The sequence below is a fragment of the Nestor notabilis genome, unplaced genomic scaffold (assembly GCF_000696875.1).
Source record: "Nestor notabilis isolate BGI_N333 unplaced genomic scaffold, ASM69687v1 scaffold49, whole genome shotgun sequence".
Lineage (NCBI taxonomy): Eukaryota > Metazoa > Chordata > Aves > Psittaciformes > Psittacidae > Nestor > Nestor notabilis.
In genome coordinates, this window is record NW_009943895.1 from 77,283 (window position 1) to 104,829 (window position 27,547).

Consider the following 27,547-nt stretch of genomic DNA (forward strand, 5'->3'; position numbering starts at 1 on the left):
TATTGCTGCAATAAAGAAAAACTCTGCAAGTTGAAAGTAAATTAGAAGAGCATATTTAGATAACATAGACAGCATCTGTTCTTTTTCCACTTCTGACTCTTGTTTTGTCTTACCCCGTGATATGCTCTTAAAAATCTTTACTATTAGCTCCTCTTGAAACTTAATCCTGTTTTTAAATGTTTGATCTTCCACCATCTAGAGGTAGAGATTTTATTGGTAGAAGAGAGTCGACAATTTGGAGCTGCAGTAACATTTCAGAAGTATGTGACATCACTCTGGTATCAGCTTTCTCAGAGGCTAGCAATCCTGACAGCTAAGTTGCTTTTTCTCAGGGTCAGGGTTGTGCAGTACTCGCTGGGGAGCAGCTTCCAAGAGAAAAGGGTTGTACCTCACATCCTTACGTGGTTTTTATTGTATGTGTGTCAAGCTTTTGATAAAGAATGAATTTTCGTGGAGACTGGTGAGTAATTCTTACACATTTTAACTGTTTTTTCTTGAGACAGAAAGCATTTCCTCTTTTGGAAAAACACTTTTTTTTTTTTTTTTTTTTTTTTTTTTTAAATCCAGCATTCAGTAATTCACAATGTGTGCAAAGTAGCACACAACACTCGTAACACTCCAGTTAAGATTTTAAATAAAAGCTTAATTCTAGGTAGAAATAAAGTGATTACTGATGTGCTACTGTAACTGTGTATAACTTCCGAGATTTTTATTCAGACATGCTTGTCTACTAGACCACATGTCTAAGAGATTGAGTGTAGCAGGAATCAGAGATTTTTTTTAATTAGCTTGCAACACTGTGAAGTACTATCCAAATAGACACTTGTAAGTTACCTTATTTTAACAAAAAGCTCATACAGCAATGTTAATAGATGACCATGTTTCAGATGCTGAGGGTTTTATATGTATGTAGGGGGGGACCAAGTGGCAAAACAGATGCATTTCCAGTCACTGTACGTATCTGTGTGTATAGCATCTGTCAAGCTGTATGTCTGTTTCTTTATGAATGTCGTATATTGAGCTGCAGCATCTGTCAGCATTAAAATTAATTTAGGAAAAAAAGAACAATCCAAACCACAAAACCATATCTGGTTGTAGCTTAAATAACTGCAATACACTTCAGTTTTCACTTCATGGTAACTGTTTTCTCATCACAGAAGAAATATAAAATATATGCCTTCTTTCCTCCTCCCCAGCACTTAAAGGTCTAATTGTAAAAGTGCTGCAATACTATGACATTCAGAAACCTCATCAGATTCCAATATTGAAAGGGTTTCTATTTTAATATGCTGATAATCTTCCATATTATAGCAAGAAAATTACAGCATACCTATCTACACAGAGGTAGTTTGCAGGGGAAGCCCAGGGTTTTGCTGTGTCACTTTGGGGTTGGTTTCTTTTGGTGTTTTCTTTAAGGATGACAAGTCTTGATGGATGAATATATGCAAAAATATCTTATTCATCTGTTTGAAGATTCTGGGGAGTAGTGAAACTCATCTTGGTAAAAGTCAGATACTGATTTCCAGCAGGAAATCGTTTCCAGACTGAATTTAGATGGCCTGAATCAGAGCTGTAGGTAGCTATGTGGATGTAGTATGTTAGCTTTCAGAAGCCTGTGCTTAGGATAATTTCATTACTGCGTCAGCTGGCAGTTTTTATGATACAGTGGTGTGGTGGTGATATATTGCAGTTACAGAATTGATACAATATTTATGATTTATGTGATTTGGCAGGTTACTATTAGCATAAAAACTCCTTTGTAGCTCTGACTCTTCATGTAGGTGGTTGGCTTCCAACCCAGAACTAAAAGCAATGAGCTGTGGGAAGTCCTTTTTAAATTATATTGTCATGAATAGAACAGTTCTCAATGTCATTGTAGTTTCCAGATAAATTTTAATGTTGAATTCGGGTAAATTTTACTTTTTTTTTTTTTTTACATTTGATCATGTTTATCATAACTGCATGGCTTGCATTTCTTAAAAAACCCCAGAAATATTGATAAATTAAACTTTACTACCAGTTTTATCACTTTTACTTAGTGTAATTTGAACTTAGCTGAAATGGGGGTTTATAGGTGGTTATATCAGATGGTCTTCAAAGATGTTTAAAGTGTGTTGTGCTTTCTGATATGTAAACACTATTGAATGTACTATTAAATGGAAGTTATACACAAAAATGAGGTGCTGGTAGCATTTTAGGTTGAGTTGTATAAGCTGAATGACACGAATAGCTATTTTGTTGGAATTTAGGATTGTGCTTAAACTTCGTAATTTACCAAAAGAAAACATGCAGCCATACTTTTAAATTAATCAGGATAACTTCTTAAATCCTTTCCAGGAAAAAAAAACAGGCGGGGCGGGGGGGAGTGGATGAGAGAGGCCTTTCTTAAATATAGGTCTAAAGATACTTATCTGTCAGCTTTATGGCATAATTGTTAATACAAAACTTTATGGGTTTGTTGATTAACTAAGTAGAGCCATAGATAGTTTGAGTTAGCATGGTGATGGCTGGAATTTTCCAGTAATTTTTTCCTTCCTATAGGATTAACAATCTTGCTTATAAATTTCCCATTCTCTTGGATTTTTTTTTTTTTTTTTTAAGGCAAAAAAGATGCAGTTTAAATATGAACAAGTGTTTTGTAAACCTTAAAGTATACCTTGATTGAAATGTATGGCTACCTGTTACAGGCTAAAAGAGGAATATATTGATGTATTTAAAGGTACATGTCACCAAGCCAAGTGATTGAAAGAAACTTACAGCTTTGCTTCTAAACTGAGTTGTATCAATTTCATCAGTCTACCTATTTTACTGGGGAGGGAGAACAGAGAGAGGGGTTAAATAAATTTCTTCTGATATCGAAATTCCTATTTTGTCTAAATAATATAACCCCTAAAGGAACCCAAACTGTGAATGTAGCGTGACCTGTATTTTCCCTTTTTAGAAACAAGTTTCCTTCATGAAGAGTGAAAGCTATTATTCTGCCACAAATTTTCAAAAGCTTAAAGTTTAATGTTTATTCTGGGGAGTGGTGAGAAGAAGGGGTGAATTTGTTTCACCTGAGCAGCTGAACTATTTCACCTGAAATAGTTTAGAACAATCATCACTGAACAAATTCTTTACCTCAAAATACCTTCTACCTAAGGAGGAAAAGTATGAACAGTGTTCATGGCAAGGCATTACTACTTGTTCACACATGCTTTTGGTGAAGCTGATGAATTTACTGCTTGTCCTTAACATTTTATTTCAGTTGCCTCATACATTGACCTGTTTTCATGTTCTCGAATGTTCTTTTTTTGCAAAATACTGAAAACACTTTGTGAAGACTGTGTTTGCTTCTATTAAATGCATACTATGGGATCAAACTTCTAGATTAGCATTAAATCATGAAAACCTTACTTATGTAGCAGTGCTAATCATTTTCAGGGTTGGAACTGTCCAAGTAGAAGAGAAAATAAATTTTTATCTGAAGTTGATCTACCAATACATATTTTTGCCTTGTGTATTTTCTGTTCCTTTAAAATGCATGAAGTAGGTGGAATTGCTTGATTTAGATGGTTTTGCCTCAATTTTCACCAGGGAAAGGACATGAAGAGGGAGGAGCCCTTGGAGAGTTTTTTTGCTGACTTGTCATTGGCAGAGCATTTTCATACTCCCTGCCCCAACATTCAGGGAATGGGAGCAAACTGAGTGTTAGCACACCCTGCGGTCAATGCACATCTGGAAACTTCCCAGCCTAAGGCAATAATACGACCAAACTCCATACTTTAGACACTGCATAGAAGAGTGTTCAAGTAGCAGTTTGTTTTCAACATACAGGACTTGATTTTGTGCCCATTTTTCATGTGGAATGAGAAATTGATGGTGAATTGTCTCTCTCCCCTCCAATCTTCCCTTGCTTTATGAGACAAATAGGATAGCAGAAGAATTAATAATATTCACAAATAGCTTCAAAGGTTGTGTTTTCAAATTACTTTTTTTATTGTCAAGTCCACCATTAATGAGTACCATTATTGTACATACAGCTCTAGACAGCAGCCTGGTTAGAGATTTCATTACTGTGTTGATCAGAGCAGGCATACACAATAAAGGCTGGTAAGGAGTTAGAGCTGGTCTGTGATACCTGCTCTGTGATCTACAGTATGCCTGAATCTTTAGTGGACAGACATCAGGAATCTGAGTTTAAAGCAAAGAAACAAGTTAACAATGCTCTTTTCTGCAAGGAAGGACACAGGGTCTTTTTAGTGCAACATCTAGTTATGCTGGGTTTCTTTTTTTCTTCGTAACAGTGATAAAGTATTGTGCTACCGTAAACATGCTGGCTGTAAATACATTTCAAACCCCTCATATCCTTTGTAGCTGGGAGAGGGGGTACACCCATATGGATACATGTAAAGAATACTAAGAAATTGTGGATACCAGAAGAAAACCGTTCTGAAAAAATTTAATGTCAGAAGATATGTCACATGTAGAGCTGTACTGAGTAGCTGGAGATCTGTAAAATTTCTCCGTAGTGTAGTTGCTTTATAGATCTGGAATATCTGCTGACTCTGGAAACATTCTATAAGGTGAGAAGTGTAAAAAAAAAAAATATTTATTTTTTTTTTTTTACAGAACTTGTGTTTTATAGTCTTGAAATGTAGCCTAAAATCTGCTTTTGTGATAGAATATGTAATCCAGACAGGAAAAAAAAGGGGGGGGGGGGGGGAGTTTTCACTTCAGGGTTTCATATGAAAACTCACTGCCTCGCAAATCTCTTCCGTATGTTCATGTTTTCTAGTGGTAAAAGGAGAAATGAGTAATACTCCATATGGTAAATGGCAGTTAATTTATCTTCTTGGATATAATTTTACTAGTCCTTTAAAATTCCTTCTAAAGCAAGATTCAACATAAGAAAACCAGGTTCTTAAAGAAGTTGATACAAGGTACTGTTCCCACCTGATAGAGAGGATGGTATTGGAATTTCCTTGTCATTTAAAAGTTCCATTGAAATGACTGACACTGAGTGTCTGCCATCCAAGTGTCTGTTTGAGCCTGAGCTCTTGCTCTGACACGAATGAAACAAACTGTTTTGTCGTTTGTACATTATGTGCTTCCTTATGAAATGAGTCTTCACCGGCATTTTTTATATTCATTTCAGTGGATTGTGGCAGGTGTGTATGTGTGTGTGTGTGCACTTCACATCAGAAAATCCTACCTGCTGGGATTAAAACTCAAGAAGTCGTCACTGATACTATTAGCATTTGGTTACTCAATATGCAAGAGAGCAGCCTACCAGAGTTGGCCAAAGACTGCTTGCGTGTAGACTTTGAGTGGCATGCCACAATTCCAGCAGCTTGGAATTTCACAACAGCTTGAAAAACCTACCTGTGAAAGAAAACAGCTCCCAGCTTTTGGCTCTCACTGAGGTATGAATTCAATGCAAGAAAATGCTGGCAAGGTCATCAGATGCATCGTGTCTGTTCAAGAAGAGGCATTGTCCCACAGTTTTACTACTGCTGCAGTTAACCTAGGGTTGTAATTGGAAGAGACAACCTGGTGTGCTGTTTCCTGAAATGGTGTGTATTGCTGTGTCAGCAGTAGTTTTTAATAAAAATTAAGTGTTATTTCAGTTGTACTGTGGGGAAAGGGTACAGTTGTGTGAGGGTCAGGATGTAAGACTAAGAAACTGAATAATACTTTTTTGCTGTGTATGTTTCCACATAACCGTCAAATCTGCTGACAGTTCATTCTGTAAATAAGCTGTAGTTGTTCCTTTGCATTTATGAAGGAAATGGATAATGCAGAACAATCTGTGTAGGTGTTGAAACTGAAGATGTGAAAATACAAGGGGATGCAGCCAAGAAATACTTTCGTCAAATGGAAATTTCCGAACTTCTAGAACTAATAGTTTGAGTATACGAGACCAACAGGCATCAAAGTGATTGACAATCTGCATATAAGCATTGGGTGGTAGATGTAAACTCCTGATCAGATGGGATGCTAAAACTTCATCTGGTACATTGAATAATGATATACTTGAATAATGACCTTGTTCTTGTGGTACTTATTCTGGCAAATTCACCTTTTAAAATACCTGATTGTATGCTTTACAACACATTCTAAAAAGTAAACCTTTTCTTTTAATGTTCTATAGCCATTTCCTAAAAGAAAGTACCTTGACTAGTTCATTTGTGTTTACCCATCATGCAGAATTTTTTTCTTTATTTAAAAAGGCCAAATTGCTTTCATCTAGCAATTTGGTATTGTAGTCACTCTTCATCTGTTCTACCTCCTTATATAATAATGACTAAGAGTGTTGCTGAAGTTGTGATAAGTTGTTGCTACCACTTCAAGCAGTCTGTCTAAATTGTGGTGTTCATTTATAAGAAATGTGGCATTGAAATGGGAAAATGTAGCTAAAACGTGTAAAGGAAATAGCACTTAAGCTTGTGTTCAGGTTGACTTGAGTTTTTTGCTCTTTGTAGGTAGGTTGGTTCTAAAATCAATGGATTTTATCACTGTTTTTACTGTGGATAATCTTTATATGGGAGATTATGTGAATTATTGTGAATGCTCCATCCCTGGCAATGTTCAAGGCCAGGTTAGATGGAGTCTTGGGTGACATGATTTAGTGTGTGGTGTCCCTGCCCATGGCAGGGGGGTTAGAACTAGATGATCTTAAGGTCTTTTCCAACCCTAACTATTCTATGATTGTATCCGTTTAACTGCTTTTACTTTCTTAATATTCTTTTTTTAACTAAGTTGGCATTTTTGAGATCATTTTGGGGAGTATATTTGGTATAAAAGACTCTGCACAGCTGGGAATCTTTAAGTATGAGATGATTAAATTTGACAACACTATCATAATGTTACTTTTTCTGTGCGCATTCTGAACTAACAGAAAGCTATTCCAGTATCTGTGGCTCCTGCCAGGTATGATGATGCATACAACAACAGATCAAGGAAAACCAACCCCAAACTGTATTTGAAAGAGTTGTTTATTTTTTGTTTTGGCTTGGGGTGGTTTTTTTGCATTTTTTCGTATGAATCTGACTAATCACCTGTTACCTCACCTCAGACATTACCCTTTAGACCATCGCCTCTAAATATTCCCACTCTGCCATTTTGTGCCTGGTAACAGACGGAGTGTGCCAACCTCCAGTTCCCAGCCATCATTTGGCTCTGCTTGTCTCCATGGTGTATTTCTCAGCCTCTTTGTTTTTGCATAAAACTGTGTGCTTCCATTGGTTTTTGATCATATGCATCAAAGCAAGGAATTAATGCTGTAGACTAATAACTTTAAACAGCATGGAAGATAGATTCAATGCTGTAAAGGCCTGGTTTGCTAATTGGTGACAGGTATTCTTGGCACCAGCAATTAGGCATAGACAGTCATTTAACTCTGACAATCAGAGTTAAACTTGCCATAGGAGCATAAGAGCTGTTGCAGTAGATCAGACGGTGGGTCCATCTGCCCTGGCACTCTCTGCCTGGTGAGGACTTGTGCTTATGTTTAAGACGAAGGTGTGAGAAGAATTAGCACCGCATTGAAGTGTGACACGCTTTGGGATTTTCTCATGGATGATATGATATTTTCTGAAAAGCAGTAATTGCTGAAGTGTTGAAGCCTGTCTAATTTTTAGAAATACTTTAAGGTAGCAAGATGAATAGTAGGAAATGATGAAATTAAAACCAGAGAAAAGAGATGTGGCCTCTTTGCAGTTAGAACAGTTCTTAAGGTTTCTCGCAAGCCTGATTGGCATCCAGACAAACCTCTAGGTTAAAATACGTTGTATCTCCACCGGGATCTTTAATATAAAATATGAGCAAATGAACATGAAGTGCAAACACGAACATAATGTGTGGACATTTCAAAAAACAATGTAGGTTTTCAAAAGGATATGAGGGTGCAGAGAAAATCCTGAAATGATTTCCTATCTACTTGTGATTTCAAACAAATCCTAAACCAGTTTTATTTGTTGCTAATGTTTCAGTTGTTTGGAGCCTTCTTAAACAACTTGCTGCTATTCTTCTAAGACAAAAATACTGTTTTTCTGAAATGATTAGCTCCTGAGGCTGAACCCGAATGGACTGAAAGAAACAGGACAGTTGAGCGAGGCTCAGCTGCGCCCTTGGACCTTGGAGATGACAGCTGACACGTTCAGCGTTCCAGTTCAGTGCCATGCTTTATACCCCATGTGTCTCTGTACTTGAACTTTACGTCATAAGCAATGAATATTTTTAATAGAGTTTGTACTCTTTTGTCTGAGATGAATGCAGGCCCACACATGGCGTAAGCTTCAATTAATTACCCTCTGGGGTCTGGTGCACATATTTGCATATGCTCTATCAGTGGACCACCAGGATTATTCAATTAAATCCTTACAATGGCTCTAAGAAGGCCGGTGATTGAAGTGTTAGTGATGACTGTTCATTTATAAAATAATTATTTTTATATATTTCAGTGTCTGTCCTTATTTCTTGTATAATAAGATTTATTGTGAGGGGAAAGCCTGAAATACGGGATGTGTCTGAATTGAGACCACAACTAAAACTGATACACAAGTGAATGCACCATCATTTCACCTGCTTTCTTCTGTCAGATTGTTAAATATCTCGAAGCATGTCCCAGATGATAATGTATTTACTTTGCAGAAGCTTGCCCAGCCACTTTCTTTTCTCAGCAGACAGAGGAACTGTCTAGTTAAGACCTAGTCATGAGCATGGCTTTTATTTTAAAAGTTCTACTGGGTTATTAATGGAAGTGTGCTGTTATTTAATAAAAATGGCTGTTCATTAGAGATGTGATTGCAGAAGTGTGCCAGCTCCTAAGGCATTGGGAAAGTGATCAAGAAACCTTGGAAGTTAGGTAGCTGTTATGTTGTTACACTTCTGTATAATCATAAATGATAGCAGATGGGATAAGGGAAAGATATCCCTAGAAATCTGGCTGAAAGTAGAAGACTTTTAAGAGAATTTTTAAAAATTATTTATCTACTTCTGTTATTGCATATCAGATATCCTGATGTGCTTACATAGATCTGTGAAGCAACACTGTGATTTCACCAAATGTCTCTTGAAAGCCTGCAGCTGAATTTGAGGTAGTAGTTTACTGAAACTATACGTATTTTTGACAATATTTACATACATTGCACTTGTAACTCAGTGAAAGTAAGCAGCTTTACTTTTTTGCAGGAGTCTAATTGAACAATTGATTTGTGCTGTAACTCCTGCAATTATTCTTTAAAGGCTGTCTTTCAGTTTGAGACTGAACTAAACACTGTTCTGAGTTATATAAGAGTAAAAAAATATACTAGGCAAGTGACACCTTTTAACAAACCAGCAAGTAGTCCTGAGTGAAGATGATTAACAGCTGAGATCTCAGGAGACCAACAATGGAAGCTAAGTGAAATGTGAATTTTGAGACAATGAGAATCCACAAAATTTGGGTTATTCAGTAATAGGTTATTGTATGCTGTTACTGAAGAGTCAAAAGTAGAGAAAGGAAGAAGGCATGACAGTAAAAGTATTGAAATTGTTGCACAAAAGGAGTAGAAAGTTGGGGAACTTCAGGCACAGTTTATCATTTTATGGTCCCCTGGTTTCTTAACTGGGAGAGGCAGAGACAGGGCTTTTAAGTGCTAAATATTGAAAATGGAAGTCATGCAGTAGATGGTGAGCATATATTTACAGTGTGCTCTTTTGTCTACACACACAGGAAAAGAGGAAAAATAAAAAAAAAAAAAAAACCACAATGCCCAAACCCCATACGATATGGTAAAAACTGGGATGAAAAGAAATTTGATACATAATGAACGTGGGGCAGAACAGATCATTAGTAAAAGAACTTTAAGTAGAGGGCCACTATAGCAGTTTACTAAACACCTAGCTTTTGTGAAGGGGAATCACTGGCTCTTCTAAAACACTACTTCTGTATCAGAGAATGCTCCAAACTAGTTGGGGGACAAAAAAACCTGAGGTGTAAGTCCTTGTAGGTTTTACTGTTCTTGTTAGCAAATGCACAACTGTTTCTGAATGAAACCCAAAGTTTTCTTTTTCTGTTTCTTTCTGTGTTATTTAATTACTGAATTCATTGAGATCCATTTTGAACTTAAATGGATTTTTATTGTCTTCTCCACAAGTTAGCTTTTATTTCTTCCATCCCTCTACCTCTTCAGGAGGGGCAGCAGCATGCCTCTTGCATGAGGGGAGCAAGTTTCTGGGAAGCATTGACTGATCAGACCTCTATAGTCAGTCTTCAGGAAGAGGCAGTAGCAGCCCAATTGGAGCATCCAGTGCTACTCCTAGTCCACAAGCCACCTGCTGAATCATGCCACTCCAAATCCCATTTTTATTTAGAAAACAGATTGTGGGTTTTCACTGCAGAACTGTTACTTTAGTTCTTGGAAGCTTTCCAGGTAGTTAACCATTAAGGGATGCTTGGATTTCGGCTATCAAATCTGAGATTCACAGATAGTTCTGCCTTCTAACACCCACATCACTATTTTCTCAAACAGCAAATGGATGTATTAATCATGTTTACTACAATCTGATTCTTTATGTGCAGGGGTATTATAAAGGTACCGTATTAGACACTGTGCACAGGGCTTAAAATGTATGTAGTGAAATGCTATATGAATTGATGACACATGGCAAGCACATCTCACAAACTGTCACACTTCTCTTCAAAGGCGTGTGGCTTTTGTGGTGTGTACTAAGTCTTATGAATTCCCATATATGTTATGTACAGTCTATGATTCTATGAGAAACCCTCCCATGAAGTTTTGGGAAAACTGAAAATGGCAACACTTTCTTTTTCTGAAAATGTACTGCTTGATTACAAAGAACCGTTTCTTACTAAAAACTTCTCAATCTTTAATACAATATATGCTACTTCAGAAAATACTTCATCCCAGCATTTTTAAAGAGTTTTTAATATTTGCACTTACTCTCATAAATTTACAGGTTTATATTGGAAATATGCCATGAGAGCATGTTAATCATATCTGGTCAAGTGAGAAAAGGCTTTGTTGCCTGAGTTGCCTGAGAAAAATAAACTCATAGTAGACCCAAAAAATGGTGGCAGCAGCAACTACAGTTTAGATCTTGCATTGTCCACCAGAAAAGCTAGCAGAATTTTGCATGCACCTTCCCATGTGTGTGCACACACAAAGGGTTATAAGCACTTTTCTATTAGCAGCATATGTGAAGTTATACAGGTCTATCAACACTTTGCTTTGAAACTTGCTGCCTCTTTACACCCTCTTTTGTTCACTTGCTGATGTTAGCATACTCATGTTTTCCGGTGGAGCCGTGCAGCCTGGTTTCCAAAGCTGTTGTTTAAAAAGCTTAATTGAAAAAAGGCTCATAATTCTAGGGTATGGTAGCACTGACAAAAAAGTGCTTGCATTTGCTATTTACTGTGCAGTGTGGCATTACAGATTTAGCAAAATAGAAGAGCTGGTACAGCCACAGACCACATCCTTGCTAACAGTTGCCTAGGGACTGCATTTACTTAAACTTCTTCCAAATTCGGACAACTTTTTGTTAGATAACTGTAATGATGTATTTCAATTAGAAATGAGACATTCTTATGTTAGAAAGCGAGCACACAAGGTAAAAATGGCTGATGTGATTTCCCCACACACACACCTTGAGGAATGACATAGAATCATAGAAGCAAAATAAAGCTGGCCCAGGCTTGTCTAAAGTTTGTCTCCAGTTGAACCTTACCTTTAAATGTCAGTGCAAAAATGTAGCATTAATGTAGAGAGTGACTTTACTGCTTTGGTAATTTTGGTAGTCTTACCTTATCTGTAATCTTTTAAGTTACTTTGTCATGAAGCAGGTACTAAAAAATGCATAAAACTGCTTTTTGTAAGAAATCTCTATGCAATCTGAGTATATTTGTGATATATAGGGATCACATGTTGGCATAAGAGAGATTAGATTGTCAGATTGAATCTTATCTAAGACGTAGAATAAATGTTAGGAGGCAGATACTTGGTGTAGCATTCTTCTGAAATGTGTCTTTCGGTGTTCACTTGTGAAAAGAAACAGTCTTTCTAAATTAGAGATGTGAAGCCCTGTTGAAAGTTGTACCCTGGTTTATGATTTTGTTTGTGTTTTTTCAGTGAAGTAGAACTCACCCTTTACTTTGATGGTGTTGAGAATGAGCAAATGAGAAGGCCTTAGCATTTAGGAACATATAAATAAAGTCTACAAAGAAAGGGCATGAAAGAAGCTTTGAAGTGGCATCTAGTTTTCATTTTAGTGGGAGAAAAACAGATGTTTCTTTGGGAGTTCTGGCCCAGATTTTCTTTTTTTTCTTTTTCTTTTTTTTTTTTTAGAGTACAGGGAATTTGACCAAATCATACAATGGACAGACCCCAAACCAACTGATCCCACCCTAGTCCTTTGATCTTCTGAGTGAACTGGTCTGTTCAGAGGAAAGATAGTCTACCTCTTAATTTTTCATCGTGTGCATCCTCCTGTACGACTGGAATACTCATTTCTTTTTTTCCATTCCAACTCTCTGAGTATTCCCTATGCAAAAAGTCCTGGTTCTGTTAAGGGTGATAGTAGTTTTAAAAGGTCAAAACTGGACAGAATTTCGAATTTGCTTGTTTTGCAGTGGTGTCTGTTTCAGAACAGAACATTTTTACACAGCATTTTTGGCTCAGCTGTCTTTTAAAACACAAGATAGAACAAAACCAAACAAACAGTCCTGTTTGTGTAGGACTTCCTTTGGCAAGTACTGCTCCTGGAATTATGCATTCTGTTGCTACTTACAAATAGAATAGCATATTTGAATGATATAGTGAAGTCTTTTTTTTTTTTATTACTCCTTGGATCACATTCGGCCATCGAAAAGCTTGCTGTTGACTGTGTGTTTAGTGAGTAGATTAAAACTACACAACAAGGTTTTTTGAACATGTCTAGAAAACAAATAAAGCAGTCCTGTCTTCTGAAGAGATAAAAGAGTCTCAATGGGTGGAAAGGAGAAAGAGAGTAGATAAGAAGGCAAATAACATGAGTTAGATTCAAGGTTACTGTCAACTTATAACCTGAACAAGATAAATCCTTTTGCTCTGAAGGCTTGTCCATGTGCCAAAGCTAAGCTACCTGCTAGGTGATGCCAAAGCTCACAGAGTTCAGAGGAAAGGTTTGGGAAGAAGTTTAAAAATTCTGGAGAAAAGAGGTTAAGTTAAGTTGGTCCTGTTAAATTGGTATCTTGTTGGCTTGCAGCAAGTCAGCTAAAAATGTAACTTGTCCCTGTGTGAGCTATTTTGGTGGGTTTGTGTTGTAGGGAGTTTTATTTATTTATTGTTGGCTTGGTTTGTATTGGTGTTTATCCGTTCATAGTAGGTCATTGTCCCAGGCCACTACTGGAATCAGGAATGGACTATTATCTTGACACATGCAAGAACTAGGCTTTATTTTGCATTGAAATGCTTATCTCTCATCTTGGTCAGCTGTGTTGGTTTCTGGAGCACAACACATCTCAGTAGCAAATATTAATGAATAATAGTTTGTGCCATGTATTGAGTCTGGAGAGTATGCTCATGAATACTAACAAAATACAGACGGAATTTTTTGTCTTTGGCTCTAGTGTTTAGTATGCTATTAATCCTACCTAACTATGGATGCTAAAATAGTAAGGGTCAGTTATATCCTTCAGTGTATGTGCAACAGTGTGTGTGTTTATATTGTTACCCTGTGTTCTCAAAACATGCTGATATGAAAAATTGGACAGAGAAAGGAGTGTTGTTTCCATATACGTCTTGGGGGCTGTATCTCTACATAACCAAAAAGTTACCACACTGGCTTCTAGCTGCCTTTGTCAAAGTGAATCACTCTTTACCATGTAATAGAAGTACAGACACATAAATATGCAGAGCTGAACCTCTGAATTACACTATAAAATTGAAATTAGAGTTCTCAGTTAAAAAAAAAAGTTTTCTTTATTTCCTCTTAGATTTACTGATGAAATATGTATTATTATAGCGAACAACTGTCTAAATCGCATATTGAAGATGGCAAATACCTTCATTTTAATGAAACTCTCTGTAGTCTGCAAGACCAAGGTTAAAACGAATGCTTTAACCTACTGTTATGTGGGAGGGTTATGACAATAATTACTAAGTTAGTCTACACCTTACGCGAGTATTTGGAGGTGTCTTGTCAAAATATCAGCTAAATTAACGCAAAAAATGCAATAGTTCAGATGAGTAATGAAAGTTTTCAAATGGAAGTATGTAAAACATGTTCATAACAGCTAGACATACTTAAAATTGTCACACTTAGTTGTACAAGCTGAATTTCCAGTGTTCACTTAGGCAATTCCACTTGTGCCTAAGCTGAAGAGGAAGAAAAGGTTGTTCTCGCCTTTTTAGAAGGAAGGGTCCCTCAATTGTTAGAAAACAAGTATCGTATATCCCACAGGACTGTTTCATGTCTACAGTATTTTTTTGCCTTTTTTATATAATGTTGGCTACCCCTTTATACATCTCAACACCAGTGTGAGTAGTAAGGAAAACTGTATTTTGTCCAAAAATGGTTTTATATTTTTGGAATACTGACTTGATATATGACTCAAGCCTGAAACAAAATATTCTTGAATAGGTTTGTGTCAGTGCTTCCTCTCTTCTCCTCTCTCTATTCTTCTCTTCCCCTTTCCTGCTTTCCCTCCTGGTTTTTTTATGACCTCGCTTTTACATTCTTCGAGTATGGCCTCGTCCTGTGTCAGTGTGAGCCAGGTGCACTCATGCAAAACCATTTCTGGGTGTTAGCTGATAGCCAGCTGTCAAAGTTTTATGTGATTAAGATGACAGTGTTTTGGAAAAGCTTGTGGAATGCGAGATCATGACTGTGATTTTAATTTGGGTTTGTTTGTTTGTTTTTTTAGTTTGGTGTGAGAGTTTCTGAAATGTCAGAGAGGGGAAAAAAAGTTTTTTTAAAGTGAAGAAAAATAGGAATCACAAAAACCCCTGGAAGCTTCCTCAGGAATATTTTGAATCTTAATTCTCTTCAATCTGGGCCATTTTCATTTGAAAGGCATTGTACGACCATGGCAATTAGGGATGGCTTAGACAAACTTGGTCATCTGTTTCCTGTCCCCTCATTCTAATGGATGCATTTCTGCAGCAGGAAGCTTATTTAGAAGCTAAACTTAGAATTCTGCTGAATTTAGTGTGAAGATAAAGTACCTGTGATAGCTAGCTCATTAGTTAAGCTCCATAACACATCTCTCCATTTAGGTATTAAGAAGATTTTAAAATCCCAGTAAAGAAAGTGCAAAGAATTGGGCTATCTTTCTAATCTTGCACTTCAGGTTTATGCATATTTATCCAACTATCCATTGACCATAAAGGTAGCATGACTCTTTTATTAAGATTTTGCTTAGAGGTAATTTTTAATTAGTAATGCTAGATAGTTGCAGAGTGTTATGATCCAAAGGAGTTTTCAGAAAACTTGGAAACATTAGGATGGTCTTGTTAAGTGTAGATTGCTTTAAGCAGGAAGGGTAGAGAGTATAATATTTGCGAGATGAGCTGTGCTTCATGGTTCTGGAAGCTAAGATGGTTAAATGAATAGGCAATAAAAGAAGTATGTGTTAAGGATAAAGTGCTATTCAAAGCTTTTGTTGTTCTGCACCTTTTCTGCTATCTTGCAACTAAAGCAGTTTTTTTCTTTTCCCATTTATTCACTGTCCAGTAATATTTTTCAAGGCTGAACTTGTGATAAGAAAGGCATAGTATTATGTAAGATACCTTACATGAACAAGATTGTCATCACATATTCTTTACAAAAGTAAATACTATCAAATGGAATTACTTTCTTTGTGATTTACAGTGGTGATTTCCAAGACTGGTGGGTTTGTATTACATACTTTTTCTTTATAAATATTACTGAAAGTGTTAAAAACAGAAGAGGTGAGTTTGTTTTGAAGCATGTGGGTGTTACCCAAATAACACATCTGTGTCTGATTTCTGCTTGTATGCTTTTTAATCACTGAACCAGGCTTAAATTTTGTCAGTGCACCTTTCCTGCTCTCTTTCCTACGTTCTGGGGCTGAAGAGCTCAGTGGGGGTTGCTGCAGTTCAGCTACCCTTGCCTCTCATACTTGCACAGTCTTGCTGCTGTACCAGCTTGGAGCATAACTGACACTGAGACCCTGCCACTTCCATGGAGGCTTAGGTAGAAAAGCCCCAGGCTGCAGCAGGCACATATTATAACTGTCAGCTGATTGACATATCTAGTAGGCTGTAAAAGCAATTCCTCCCCTTCTCTTCCTTCCCCTCTAGGGATCAAGTCAAACATTTCCTTCTTGAGTGGCAGTGGCTGATAGTTGTTGAATTTTGGCAATTTCTTCCAAATTGTGGGAGCTGCTGTGATGTAGCAACACCTGCAGCTCAGGGGAACGAGATACTGCAAAGTGAGTGGCTTGTGCTGATGAGGGTGAAGCCCTCCACCAGTAGGCTCCCTGCCACTTGAAGGTATTCCCAAAATCGCTGCAGGGGAGTAGCATTCTGAATTAAAAAGTCACCAGCAGAACTGCGATTGTGATGCATCACTCTTGTTCCAATCACTCAATACTGAGAGTGGTATTTTATCCCTACAGAGCAGTTGTTTGTCTTACGTTTAACCTGTCCCTGTCTATCTGAAATCCTGTTTATGAATACATAGAGACTTAGCTGAAGTGAATTATTGGTGGTTATATATGAACTAGTAACACTCTTACTGCTCTAGTTTTTTAATTCAAAACCATTTCCAACCCAGTGCCAATGTTTTCCATCTCTCTCTAGAGTATCAATGAAGATTCTTTAGTGCTTGTTATAAACCTTTTTATTAGTTTACATATATATATGCATTTGTGTGTGTGTGTGTACACCTACATTGTTATATGCCATAAATGAAATACAAATATTTTCACTGGGCTGATATAATCTATGTGCTGGATTTATATACTTGAGTTGGAAAATAAAAATAAATATTGCCTAACAGTTTTTCTTATCTCTTTCTCACAGTCATAATGAACGAAAAGTAACCTGCAAACATCCAGTCACAGGACAGCCATCGCAGGACAACTGTATTTTTGTTGTGAATGAACAGTAAGTGGCATCTGTTTCAGTCTGTAAAATAGCTGTTTTAAAACTTACTAATATTGAAGTAAGAGTCAGTGATTGATAATTTCAGTATTTATTTTTCCAAGTCAGATTAGTGTGTATAAAGTTTTACTTGTTTAAATTATTTCATAATAATATTAAATATTAATACTAATCTTTAAGATAAAAAGCAGAGCCCAAATGAGTTGTACAGTAGAAATGCACTGTGTTAATGCAGTGTGAATTGCCACTTAACCACTTTACTTGTTCTGTAGTGTTAGCAAATGACATATTTTATATAATAATCCAATAAACTTTCAGAAAGGAATAATTTTTTTAATCACATAGGGACATTCATGTGCCTTTATCATGTTTTGCCTGATAGTGTCTCCTTAATTGGTTATTTTCTTGGCCTGTCGAGACACTTTCTGGATCGTTGGGTAATAACTTGGTTTTATTATCTTTGCATTAGTTTTGTAGAATACACAATAATATGAAAAGGTATGCATGGAAGTCATACCTGTCCTCAGTATTTTATATACGGCTGGGTATTGGGTGTCCTGCTCACCACCATTGCTGCAACATGTTATATGGTGGCTAGTGTGCAAACCATCAGAACTGCAATATGTAGAATTTCACAAATCTGCATGTCCTCACTGAAGTGGGACAACGCCATATGGGGTCTTTGTGAGCATTTCTTCCCATTTCCATCTCATGCTCATACCTGTCGTCTTCCCTCCCACCAACACCTTACGCTAATAGAGAAATCCTATTTTAAAACATCTTAAAATTCATTTATAATAGATTTAAGTTTAAAACACAGTGCAGGTAACTTTACAATGAAGTGTGAATTGCTTTTAAATTGGAAAAGTAGGACACAGGCTGTGTTAGGCTACATCTAGGGGTGCTTTTTAATAGCAGTCTGCACACACAGCATGTTCTAGTGCTATTACATATTCTATTTTCAGGACTGCTGCAGCAATGACATCTGAGGAAAAGAAGGAGCGACCAATAAGCATGATATGTGAAGCAACTAACTATAATGTGACATCGGATTATGCTGCTCATCCAATGAGCCCTTTGGGCAGAGTAAGTGTTTATGTCCAAATTAAAATAACATTAAAATTATTCAGTTATACCACAAGGTACTAGACAGTGTGATATATTGGTATTCCATAGAAAAAAGCAAAACAAAGCATATATCTTTTCCAGGGCACTTGGCTCGTTTCATGTTTAATTTGGAAACTGAAGTGTCTGAAACAAGTTACCACTGAAACTGTATTTTTTTACCAGGTATCGCAGCTCTTATGACTTGCATGCACTTAAATTGTTAGCAGAATCTGAGCTTTCTATTCTGTGTAAGCTGCAAAATGTTGAGTGATCAGACATCTGGGTAAGCATTGTTACGGAAATTGCTTGGTCACAAACAATTGACTAGATCTTCAGGTAAAATAGAATTATAATTGTGCGTAAGAAGTAATTACAAGAGAGATGGAAGGTGACTCTAGTAAAATTGAAGGGCAAATGACATGATTTGCTGTCATTGGACCAGAAGTTGAAGTCTTGGTTTCTTAGGAAAATTCTTGGGGAAAAGTCCTGGAGATTCCTAGGTCATGTAGGTGAGAGAGCAGCTGCGTGATGCTGAGTTACCAGCTGGGGTTAAACCACGACAGCATCTTGCATTTTAGTCTTATCTAACATAAGTCCAGTTTGCTCTACTATGTAAACCAAAGCACAGTAAGAGTGAATGATTGGGAGATTTGCTTCAAGAGCAACCTTCTGGTCCAAGCTAAAATGCTGAGGCAGAAACACACTCAGATCATGAAAAATTGCAACTATTTTGTAGGCATTTAAATTGCCTACAAAATCCAGAAGGCAGCGTCATGGTTGGTTTGTGGTTTGGAAGATAATGTATGCCTTGAAGACTGGAAATATATTTTTAAACATAAGTTAAAAGTAACAAAGATTTCAATTTCCATACTTTGAGTTCACATGCAGAAAATCTACTTATCAGAAAGGTTGTCAACCCATGTTTTTCAAGTATAGACGCAGTAAGTTTAGTGTTAATTACTTACTTTTGTGCTAGTTCTGGAACTGGGGAAGAAACCCCATGTAAATTCTGTGGCCTCTGCCAGTAAGCAGAGAGAAAAGCAGCTTGCAGAGTGATAAATTGTGCAGCCCCGGTACTGACTGGTTTGTTGCCCAGAGATCAAAACCCAACTGGTGTTTGTCTTCTTCAGGTCTGGGAAAGAGTGAATGTCACTGGCTGGATTCTCAGATTTCTTTCTCAGCACTGGAACTGTACAAGGTCTTTCCCATAGGTTCTAGTTTTGGAGGCTTCATAGCTGCCAGGACCATTTCTTAGAACAGGTCAGATGGTCCCAGATGCGACTATAAGTTTGATAGCTCTATTATCTGCTGTACCTACCAGGTGCTTAGAAGTTGGACCCTTCATTTACTATCCTTTTTTTCTCTTTGCCTTCTGTAGAAGCTGAAGCTGTGCAACATAGCCTACATGTTAGTGCTATGGGGTAAAAAAGTAGTTGAACCCTTCAATTCTTAGGTTTTTCCCTTCTTCCTATTTCCTCAGTTTGTGATATATTAGATACATGTGTGAGAAAACATGGGATGGCCAGGGCCCCCAAACATAACAAGAGGAGGAGGTGATTGAAAAAGATTAACAACTCGTAATTAGTTTATATCTACAACTCTGATATTTCAATATCCTAAAATACTCATTGTCTCAAGGCCTAGAATTTGTAGTGAACAGTTACTCTCTTTATGCAGTGTGTGGTAAAATAATGAGTCATCTAAAGTGTTTTCTGTATTAAGTAAAATTAGAAAGTACTTGTGATGCTGTGTTTAATTAAAGGAAGTTTGTATTCACAGTTGGTAAGATGTAATCCATTAAAACTTTGCTGTGACCTCAATGAAATTGGAGTCAATATGGTTTATTATCAGACCTACTTAAGAGATACCTATCTAAATTACCTGATTTTGTTAGTAGACTTAGTAGTAGTACTTGTGGTTGGTTGTGGTTTCAGAAGCATCCTTAATGCATTAGCAATTTTACAAGTATAGAATGTCTGGAACATTCTTGAGAGGTTTTGAACTTTTAATACCTAATACTGGAGTGGATATGAGTGTTATAAATCCTTTCTGATCAAAATCTTGGCACAGCTTTTGAGTGATATTCCAATATAGTAGCAATACGGGTTAACTGAGATAGACATAGTTGACATTAAAATGTGCTGTGGATTGTTAAAGGTTCTCTGTATATTCCTTTCTTACAGCTGGATGTCATAATTCTCCTGGCTTCTTATGAACCTTTTTCCATTTTGTACTGGTAGAATTTTTCAGATGAAAATGTGAAACATTTTTACATTTATTTTTAATTAGATTTCAATTGCTTGTTCTGTCTTGCTTTCCAAACAGAGCTGAGTCAAATTTCTGTATCTCCAAGGGAAATTAAAAGCACTGCATTTTTTACATTTCATCCCTCACCCCCCCTTCTTTTTTTTTTTTCCCCAAAAAAGAGATATGAAACAGTCTGGTCTCATTGTGTTGTAGGCTTAAGGCAAATGCACATAGCTCTTGTAAAGTTATTCCATTTTGGCTAAGTTATATTGTATTCTTCAGTTAATGGCATTGTTGACAAAAGCTGCACGTAATTTTAACTTGAAGTTTTCAGTTTATGATTTTTAACCTGCTGTGGAATTCTCTCTGAAGCATGTATAAAACCCAGCTCAGTTCTGTGATGTGTGTTGAGAGAACTCCCATAGAGAAATCCCATACTCTAATTTGCAACAAAAAATGAGTGTTTGTTTAGCCTTCCTCCTTTAGGAACTTTGCATAACCTTATGATTAGTCTCAGTAGTAGAGATGATGAAGCTGAAGCACAGGATTATAGTGTCTCAAATCAAATGGTGAATTTGGAGCAGAGCCATGAACACAGCTTAAAAAACTTACTTGAACTTTACTTTTGCAGAGTGGGATGCTTTGCTGTATCACATCACATGGTCTCTGAGGCACCAATTCTTAAAGGATTTAAAACACAAGTAAACACAAGTTCAGCTCATTTCGTTGCTGAATAAACTTCATAAATGTAGGCTGAAAAGAACGAAATGTGAATTGTCGAAGTGCTGCATGTTTCTTTATGCCCTTCCTATTTCTGTTGGTTACTCAAGTAGAAGGATGATAAAATCTAAAATGGGTTGTTTATCGCACTTTTCTTAATTATCTGTGGTCATAGCATAGCTGTAAGATAGGTAAACGTATAAGCAACAGTAGATGTGAGTTTCAGGGCTAAAGTTTCAAAGCAGGCCTTCATGCAAGCAGGTAAAATAATATACAAACCAGCCAATAGATCACAGAACAAAGGGTTTTTGAGAGGGAAGAAAGAATTAGAAAAATTGTAATATTTTTAGGAAAGAAGCAGTTGTATCTTCTTGAAATCTGAGCAAGTTTTCATGTATTAGGTTGGCGCTGGAAGCAGCAAAGAGTAGAATTTTCTTGCCTAGGTGATGTAATTTTTCATAACTAATAATAGGTCTGTTAGTTTTACTTCTCTTTCTACACCTTGGTAGGCTTTCTTCCTACCTTATAAGAGGGTCAGATATCTATTTGGTAGATTTTTCTTGTTAAGAGAATCTTTAAGTACTTGTCTTGGGATTTGTCTTTAAATTTTCTGAATAGGAAGAAGAAAGAAATGCTGAATCCAGCAGAACCATCATAACAATTACTTATCTAAAAATGGAATGTAGTTTGTATTCTGCAGTCCCCCAGAGGAACTTGTCTATGAAAACTTAAAAGAAAATGTGCTGTGATTTTTTTCAACAGATATTGATGTGATATTTTCTTTATTCAATTCAATTTAGACATCACGATCTTCAAAGAAGGTTCATAATTTCGGAAAGAGATCAAACTCAATAAAGAGAAATCCTAATGCACCAGTTGTCAGACGTGGCTGGCTCTACAAACAGGTACTCTTCTTCTCTTCATCCCCCTCCCCCCTACATTCTTTTTTCTTTTGGTAAGGTGTATGCTATACAAAAGACAATTATTTGCATAAAATGCAATGATAGCAATACCAGAGTGAAGCTAGAAATTGTGAGGAACTGATCTGTAATTTTAATTAATTAGCTCCCTACTGGATAACATTCTTATACAAATCAGTAAGGGCATCAGAGAAGTACAGAACATAGATAGAGACATATTTCTCTCTAAAATACAGAAAGGGCTTGAAAAATCTGGGTAAATTTTGGTAGTAAATAGCTAAATTAGCAAAATTCTGCAATACCAGACCATTTGCCGTTTCTTGTTCTGCAGGAGATCAGACTATAATAGTTTGATCAGCAAATTGAACAACAAAACTGATTAGGCCATATTGGGAATATATTTTATAAACCCACCGAGAACCCTGTAAAAACTTGTCTTTTAAACTCAGCTGAGACAAGTGTGCATGTGTAGTTTTGAACCTACAGTCATTTATTGTGCCTACTCTGATAAACCGGTATGACCCATGTGGCTTTCTGGATGCTGTTGATAAATCAGTTTTTAAAAAATACTATCAAATAAAAAGATCTGGAAGTATCTGGTTAGTAGAAGATTTTTTCCGTGTTTAGATACTCAATGGTTAGGGTTGGAAAGGACCTTAAGAGCATTTAATTCCAACCCCCTGCCATGGGACACCTCACCCTAGACCATGTCATCCAAAGCTCTGTCCAGCCTGGCCTTGAACACTGCCGAGGATAGAGCATTCACCACTTCTTTGGGCAACCTGTTCCAGTGCCTCACCACCCTCACTGTAAAGAACTTCTTCCTTAAGTAATGTTTTATGAATGCTTTAATTAAATGAAACAACTTGATTGAAATATGAAGTCTGAATTACAGCACAAATGGTTGTGCACACGAGTATCTGTGTTATGTTACCTTTGCTTCCCACTTCTCAGTAAGTTGGATTCATTATATTATGGCTTTTCATTCTGATGTCCTTTATAGTGAGCTTTTCATGTATGAAAAGGTATAGTTAAGTACCTGAACTAACATGAAATGCTCTAAAGACTGGCTGGTTTACATCTCTTGTTTAATGCCAAACCATGGTTATTCAGCATATAAAGTAGTACAAATTGTACTTAATATTCGTATTACCAACTCTTATTTTGGTGTACATTTGCATTATTTTACTAATGAAGAAACGGTAGCTGTATTATGAGATAACAGAATCACAGAATTATGATGGCTGGAAGGGACCTCTTGATCATCTAACCCAACCTCCCCTGCTCAAGCAGGCTCAGCTAGAGCAGGTTGTCCAGGACCGCCTCCAGCCAGATTTTGAATATCCTCACATTTGGAGGCTGCACCATAGCCTCTCTGGGCAACCTGTGCCAGTGTTTAATCACTCTCACAGTAAAATGTTTACCTCTGCTCAGGTGCAATTTCATGTTTCTTAATTTTTGCGCATTGCCTCTTGTCCTGTCACTGAGCAGCACTGGGAAGAGTTCGGCTCCATCTTATTTACTCTCTTCCATCAGGTATTTATACACATTGATAAGATACCCCCTGGACTGCCCTTTCTCTGCTGAATGGTCCCAGCTCTCTCAGTCTCTCTTCATATGAAGCATGCTCCAGTCCCTTTAATCATCTTTGTGGCTGTTTGCTGGATTCACTCCAGTATGTTCACATTTCTCTTGTACGAGTGAGCCCAGCACTGAACCCAGCACTGCAGCTAGACCTAAGTAGTGCTGACTAGAGAGGAAGGATGTCTTCCCTTCATCTGTTGGCAACACTGTTACTGCTGTCCAGGATGCTGTTGGCTGCCTTTACCATGAGGATGCACTGCTGGCTCATGATCAGGTCCTTATCCACCAGGTCCTTTTCCACAGAGTACCTTTTTAGCTGAACAGCCCCAGTGTAAGAAGTGCATGGGGTTATTCCTCTCCAAATGGAGGACTGAGTATTTCCCCTTGTTGAACTTTGAGATTCTTCTCTGCCCAGTTTCCCAGCCTGACAAGGTCCCTCAGAATGACAACACAACCATCTGGTGTATCAGCCACTCCTTATAGTTCATATTATCTGCAAACTTGCTGTGGGTGCACTCTCAGTGTGCAACTCATTAATGAAGATACTGAATAAACTTGGCCACGGTATCAATCCCTGGGGGCAGGCCACTAGCAACTGGCTGCTGCTGGTGCCACTGATCACCACATTCTGGGCCTGGTAGTTCAACCAGTTTTCAGTCCACCTCACTGTCCAAATGCATACCATTGGACAGGGATTATCTAAAATGATTTAAATACTCTGGTATTGGATTGTTTTTTTTAAGGAAAGGGGTTGTGTTATGTTTCTATGTTGTAGTAGTAATTGAAAGGCAATTTAGTCAAGAGTTGTACCAATAGATACTGTGTTCACAAATTTAGAGTGAAAGCTTGTGCAGGTTTCTTTTTGATAGTCACTTTCTTAGCATATTTATGTAATCACAGAGAACAGCTAGTTTTGTTTGATCAGGGTGTGCTGTCTCATTGCATGTAATGCTATTCTTTTGTCATTTTTCTGCTAATTTTCAAGTCCAGAGTCAGCTCTTTTTTTTGAAAGGTGTTTACTGTGAACATACAGTTATCATATTATGGCATAATCACAATCAAGAGGAAACAATAAATAATAAATCCACTGATACAGAAAGGATGTACTTTAAAGCAGGAAATAATTTCAAATGTAAGAACTGCATGATTGTTTCGTGTGGGCCTCTGCTATGTCTGAAGAAGGCTGGAAGATCATTCCTAGCATATGTCATTGCTGGCAGAATTATACATGTGGCCATGTAGAAACCTGGTGTTTCTGAGTGACAGGTTGAGTGTGATATTGTGTAACAGCCTCTTCAGAAAGTCTGCCGTAGGGTTTGTGACAACCCTTTATACTGGACAAGTTTGGGCATATTCACGTCATACAGTTGATTTTTATGGTCAGTGTCCTTTGGGCCAGGAGTCCTGCATCCTAATCTGCTGCTGAGTCAGTGACCTTGTCAGTGATGTGAGGAGGGCAGTCTCCGCTCCTTGCGTCTGCCTTTCCAGCTGTGAAATAGGAGTTGACTGCTACAGGCAGTGCTTCCAGACTTCATTAGTGTTTGTTAAACCACTTTGAGGTCCTCAGAAGGAAGGTGCTATAAAGTGTTCAATTGTTCTGTTTATTAGAATGTTTGTAGAGTTTTCCACTTTTTCTGAGTAATATTTCCTAGCAAATGCTTGCTTTACCCTTTCTCCTTCCTCCTTCAGTTCATTCCCCACCCCAGAAAGAGCAGAACTTGAAATGCAAAGCTAAAAATTATGCTGACTTTTCTCAAAAAGAAAACAAACAAGCAGAACAGCTCCCAAACCCACCCCACATTTTTTCATTATAGAATCCCTCTTCTTAACCAATCTCAAAACCTGTTTACTACAAGAGTATTGGTAATTCACACGTACGTTTTTTCTTGGAACAGATTAACATATTTATTAAAGCTGATTCTGCTAGGATGTGCACACTGCAATGCTCTGGCTTATTTACACTGCAGTAGTGGTGGCACTCTTTCATTCTGGGGTGTACTGTGTAAATTGGTTATAAGCATAAAAGAAAATGAAATTGCTTTAGGATTAAACTGTATTTGGGAAAGAAATTTGCTGTAGATACGAGTGGTAGTAGAAGATGAAGTTCAGCGGAGAGTTTCTTCATTAAATAAAGGAGGAGGTACCCCTAGTATTACCTTACTTTTTTACTTTCTAAAAGAAAGTACACTTTCTCTGTGTGCATGTTTAATATAGATTGTAGTCTGTAGCATAATAAAATAATGGCCTCTTATTTATTCTTGAACCTCATTAACTTCAGGCTTCCTGGGTTATGATCTTTGCAGTGTCAAATCTGTGATAAATCAGATATGTTTTAAGTATCACAACCAAGAAAATTAACTACTAGCACACCATTACAGTTATGTAGTACCTCGTTTACTTTATGAACTATTACTGTTAACGTTCTGAAAGTTCTTACATGATCACTTTGATTAATACAGGATAGTACTGGAATGAAGTTGTGGAAGAAACGGTGGTTTGTGCTCTCAGATCTGTGTCTCTTCTATTATAGAGGTAAGTTCCACTTAGGAGAGCTTTCTTTGCTAATTTTACTGGAAGAAGATTCCACTCAAATGTAAGAAATGAGGAGCTACTACTTAACTTAATGGATTAAAGTAGTTGTATAGCTGTCAACAGCCAGGCTTGCTACTTTTTCTTCCTCCCCCCGCCCCCTTCTTCTTTCTTAATTACCAATTTCACATAATTACTTCCTGCCTGTCAGGTATGCTCAAAGGGCAAAGCCATTCACAGCCACCTCTTTTATTAGATTCTGGATTGTAGTTTTCTTGCTGCTTCTGTTGCTAGGAACTAGATATGCTGGGTTAAATCTGATTTTTCATGCAAATTAAGTAACTGAACTGGGGATAGGAAAGGGATAGAGTAGGGGAGCCAAAACTCTGCCTTTGGAATGATAAAGAGGGTGGATATGCCTATTGAGAATCTAATTAGTGTTCATGAATGCTTATAAAGTGAAATGTTGTGCAATTCCGTCAGTGTAGAACTCTGCTGTACTTGGAACAAAAAAAATCTGTTAGTACCCTTACATAGCTACATCAGACTTATTTTACATGGGAAAAATTAGCTGCTTATGATTTTAGTCTGGAGATTCATATGTTAGAAAATCGATTCCTTCACCCTTGCAGATTATAAACTGCAGTGCTTCTCAAGTGATAAACAAAAGGGATTGGTGCATATAGAAACATATCCAATCCTGAAATAAGGTCTACAACCATAATAGTTTAAAGGAGACTAAGAGCAAAGAGGGTGGTAAAGCATGGCAAAATAGAGGAAAATAAACAGTTAAGGCCATCTGCAGCCTTAGCTGCAGGTTTAGAGGGTAAGAACGGGTTTCAGTTTAAGATGAGACTTTAGAATTGGTAGAAGTGGTGGTGATGCTGGTGATGCTGAAAGCAGTGACTGATGAATTTAAAATGCTATTCCATTAACATTCAGCATTACTAAAACCTAATCAAGACAAATCAGGTCACAAAACATGTTTCAGTTAACAAATTCTGAATTATTAAAATACAATCATTAGGCTTTGTTTCTTTACCCCAAGAAGTATATGTAGTTGGATAAACCACTGCTGAGTCAAAAATAGGCTATAATCTCAGTCATGGAGGCATCGATTGTGATACAGTTACACTGTGTTTAGTTAAGTGGTCGTTATATACTTTGTCCTTTCTTACAGGGTATTCTTACATTAAACAAGTCTTCAGGCTCTTTCTCCCAAAGGTTCTGAAGAAAATGTTGATGCAGCTGCCTTAAGAACACATTAAATTGACTTAGAGCACTGCACATGAAGATCTCAAAATAAAACAAAAAAGCAATAAGCAAAACCACCAACAAATGAAATAAATC

The 27,547-nt window shown here is 37.2% G+C and overlaps 1 protein-coding gene across 1 annotated transcript in view; it reads left to right on the plus strand.

The window, feature by feature from the left end:
• PLEKHA5 (pleckstrin homology domain containing, family A member 5) overlaps positions 1 to 27,547 on the plus strand; it is a 155,517-nt gene that overhangs the window by 74,568 nt on the left and 53,402 nt on the right. Inside the window, exons 2-5 of the mRNA XM_010022146.1 lie at positions 17,010 to 17,093; positions 18,056 to 18,176; positions 21,965 to 22,069; positions 26,128 to 26,200. Of these exons, the coding sequence (XP_010020448.1) occupies positions 18,069 to 18,176; positions 21,965 to 22,069; positions 26,128 to 26,200 (286 nt within the window). The 5' untranslated portion in view covers positions 17,010 to 17,093; positions 18,056 to 18,068. The remainder of the gene's footprint in view (positions 1 to 17,009; positions 17,094 to 18,055; positions 18,177 to 21,964; positions 22,070 to 26,127; positions 26,201 to 27,547) is intronic.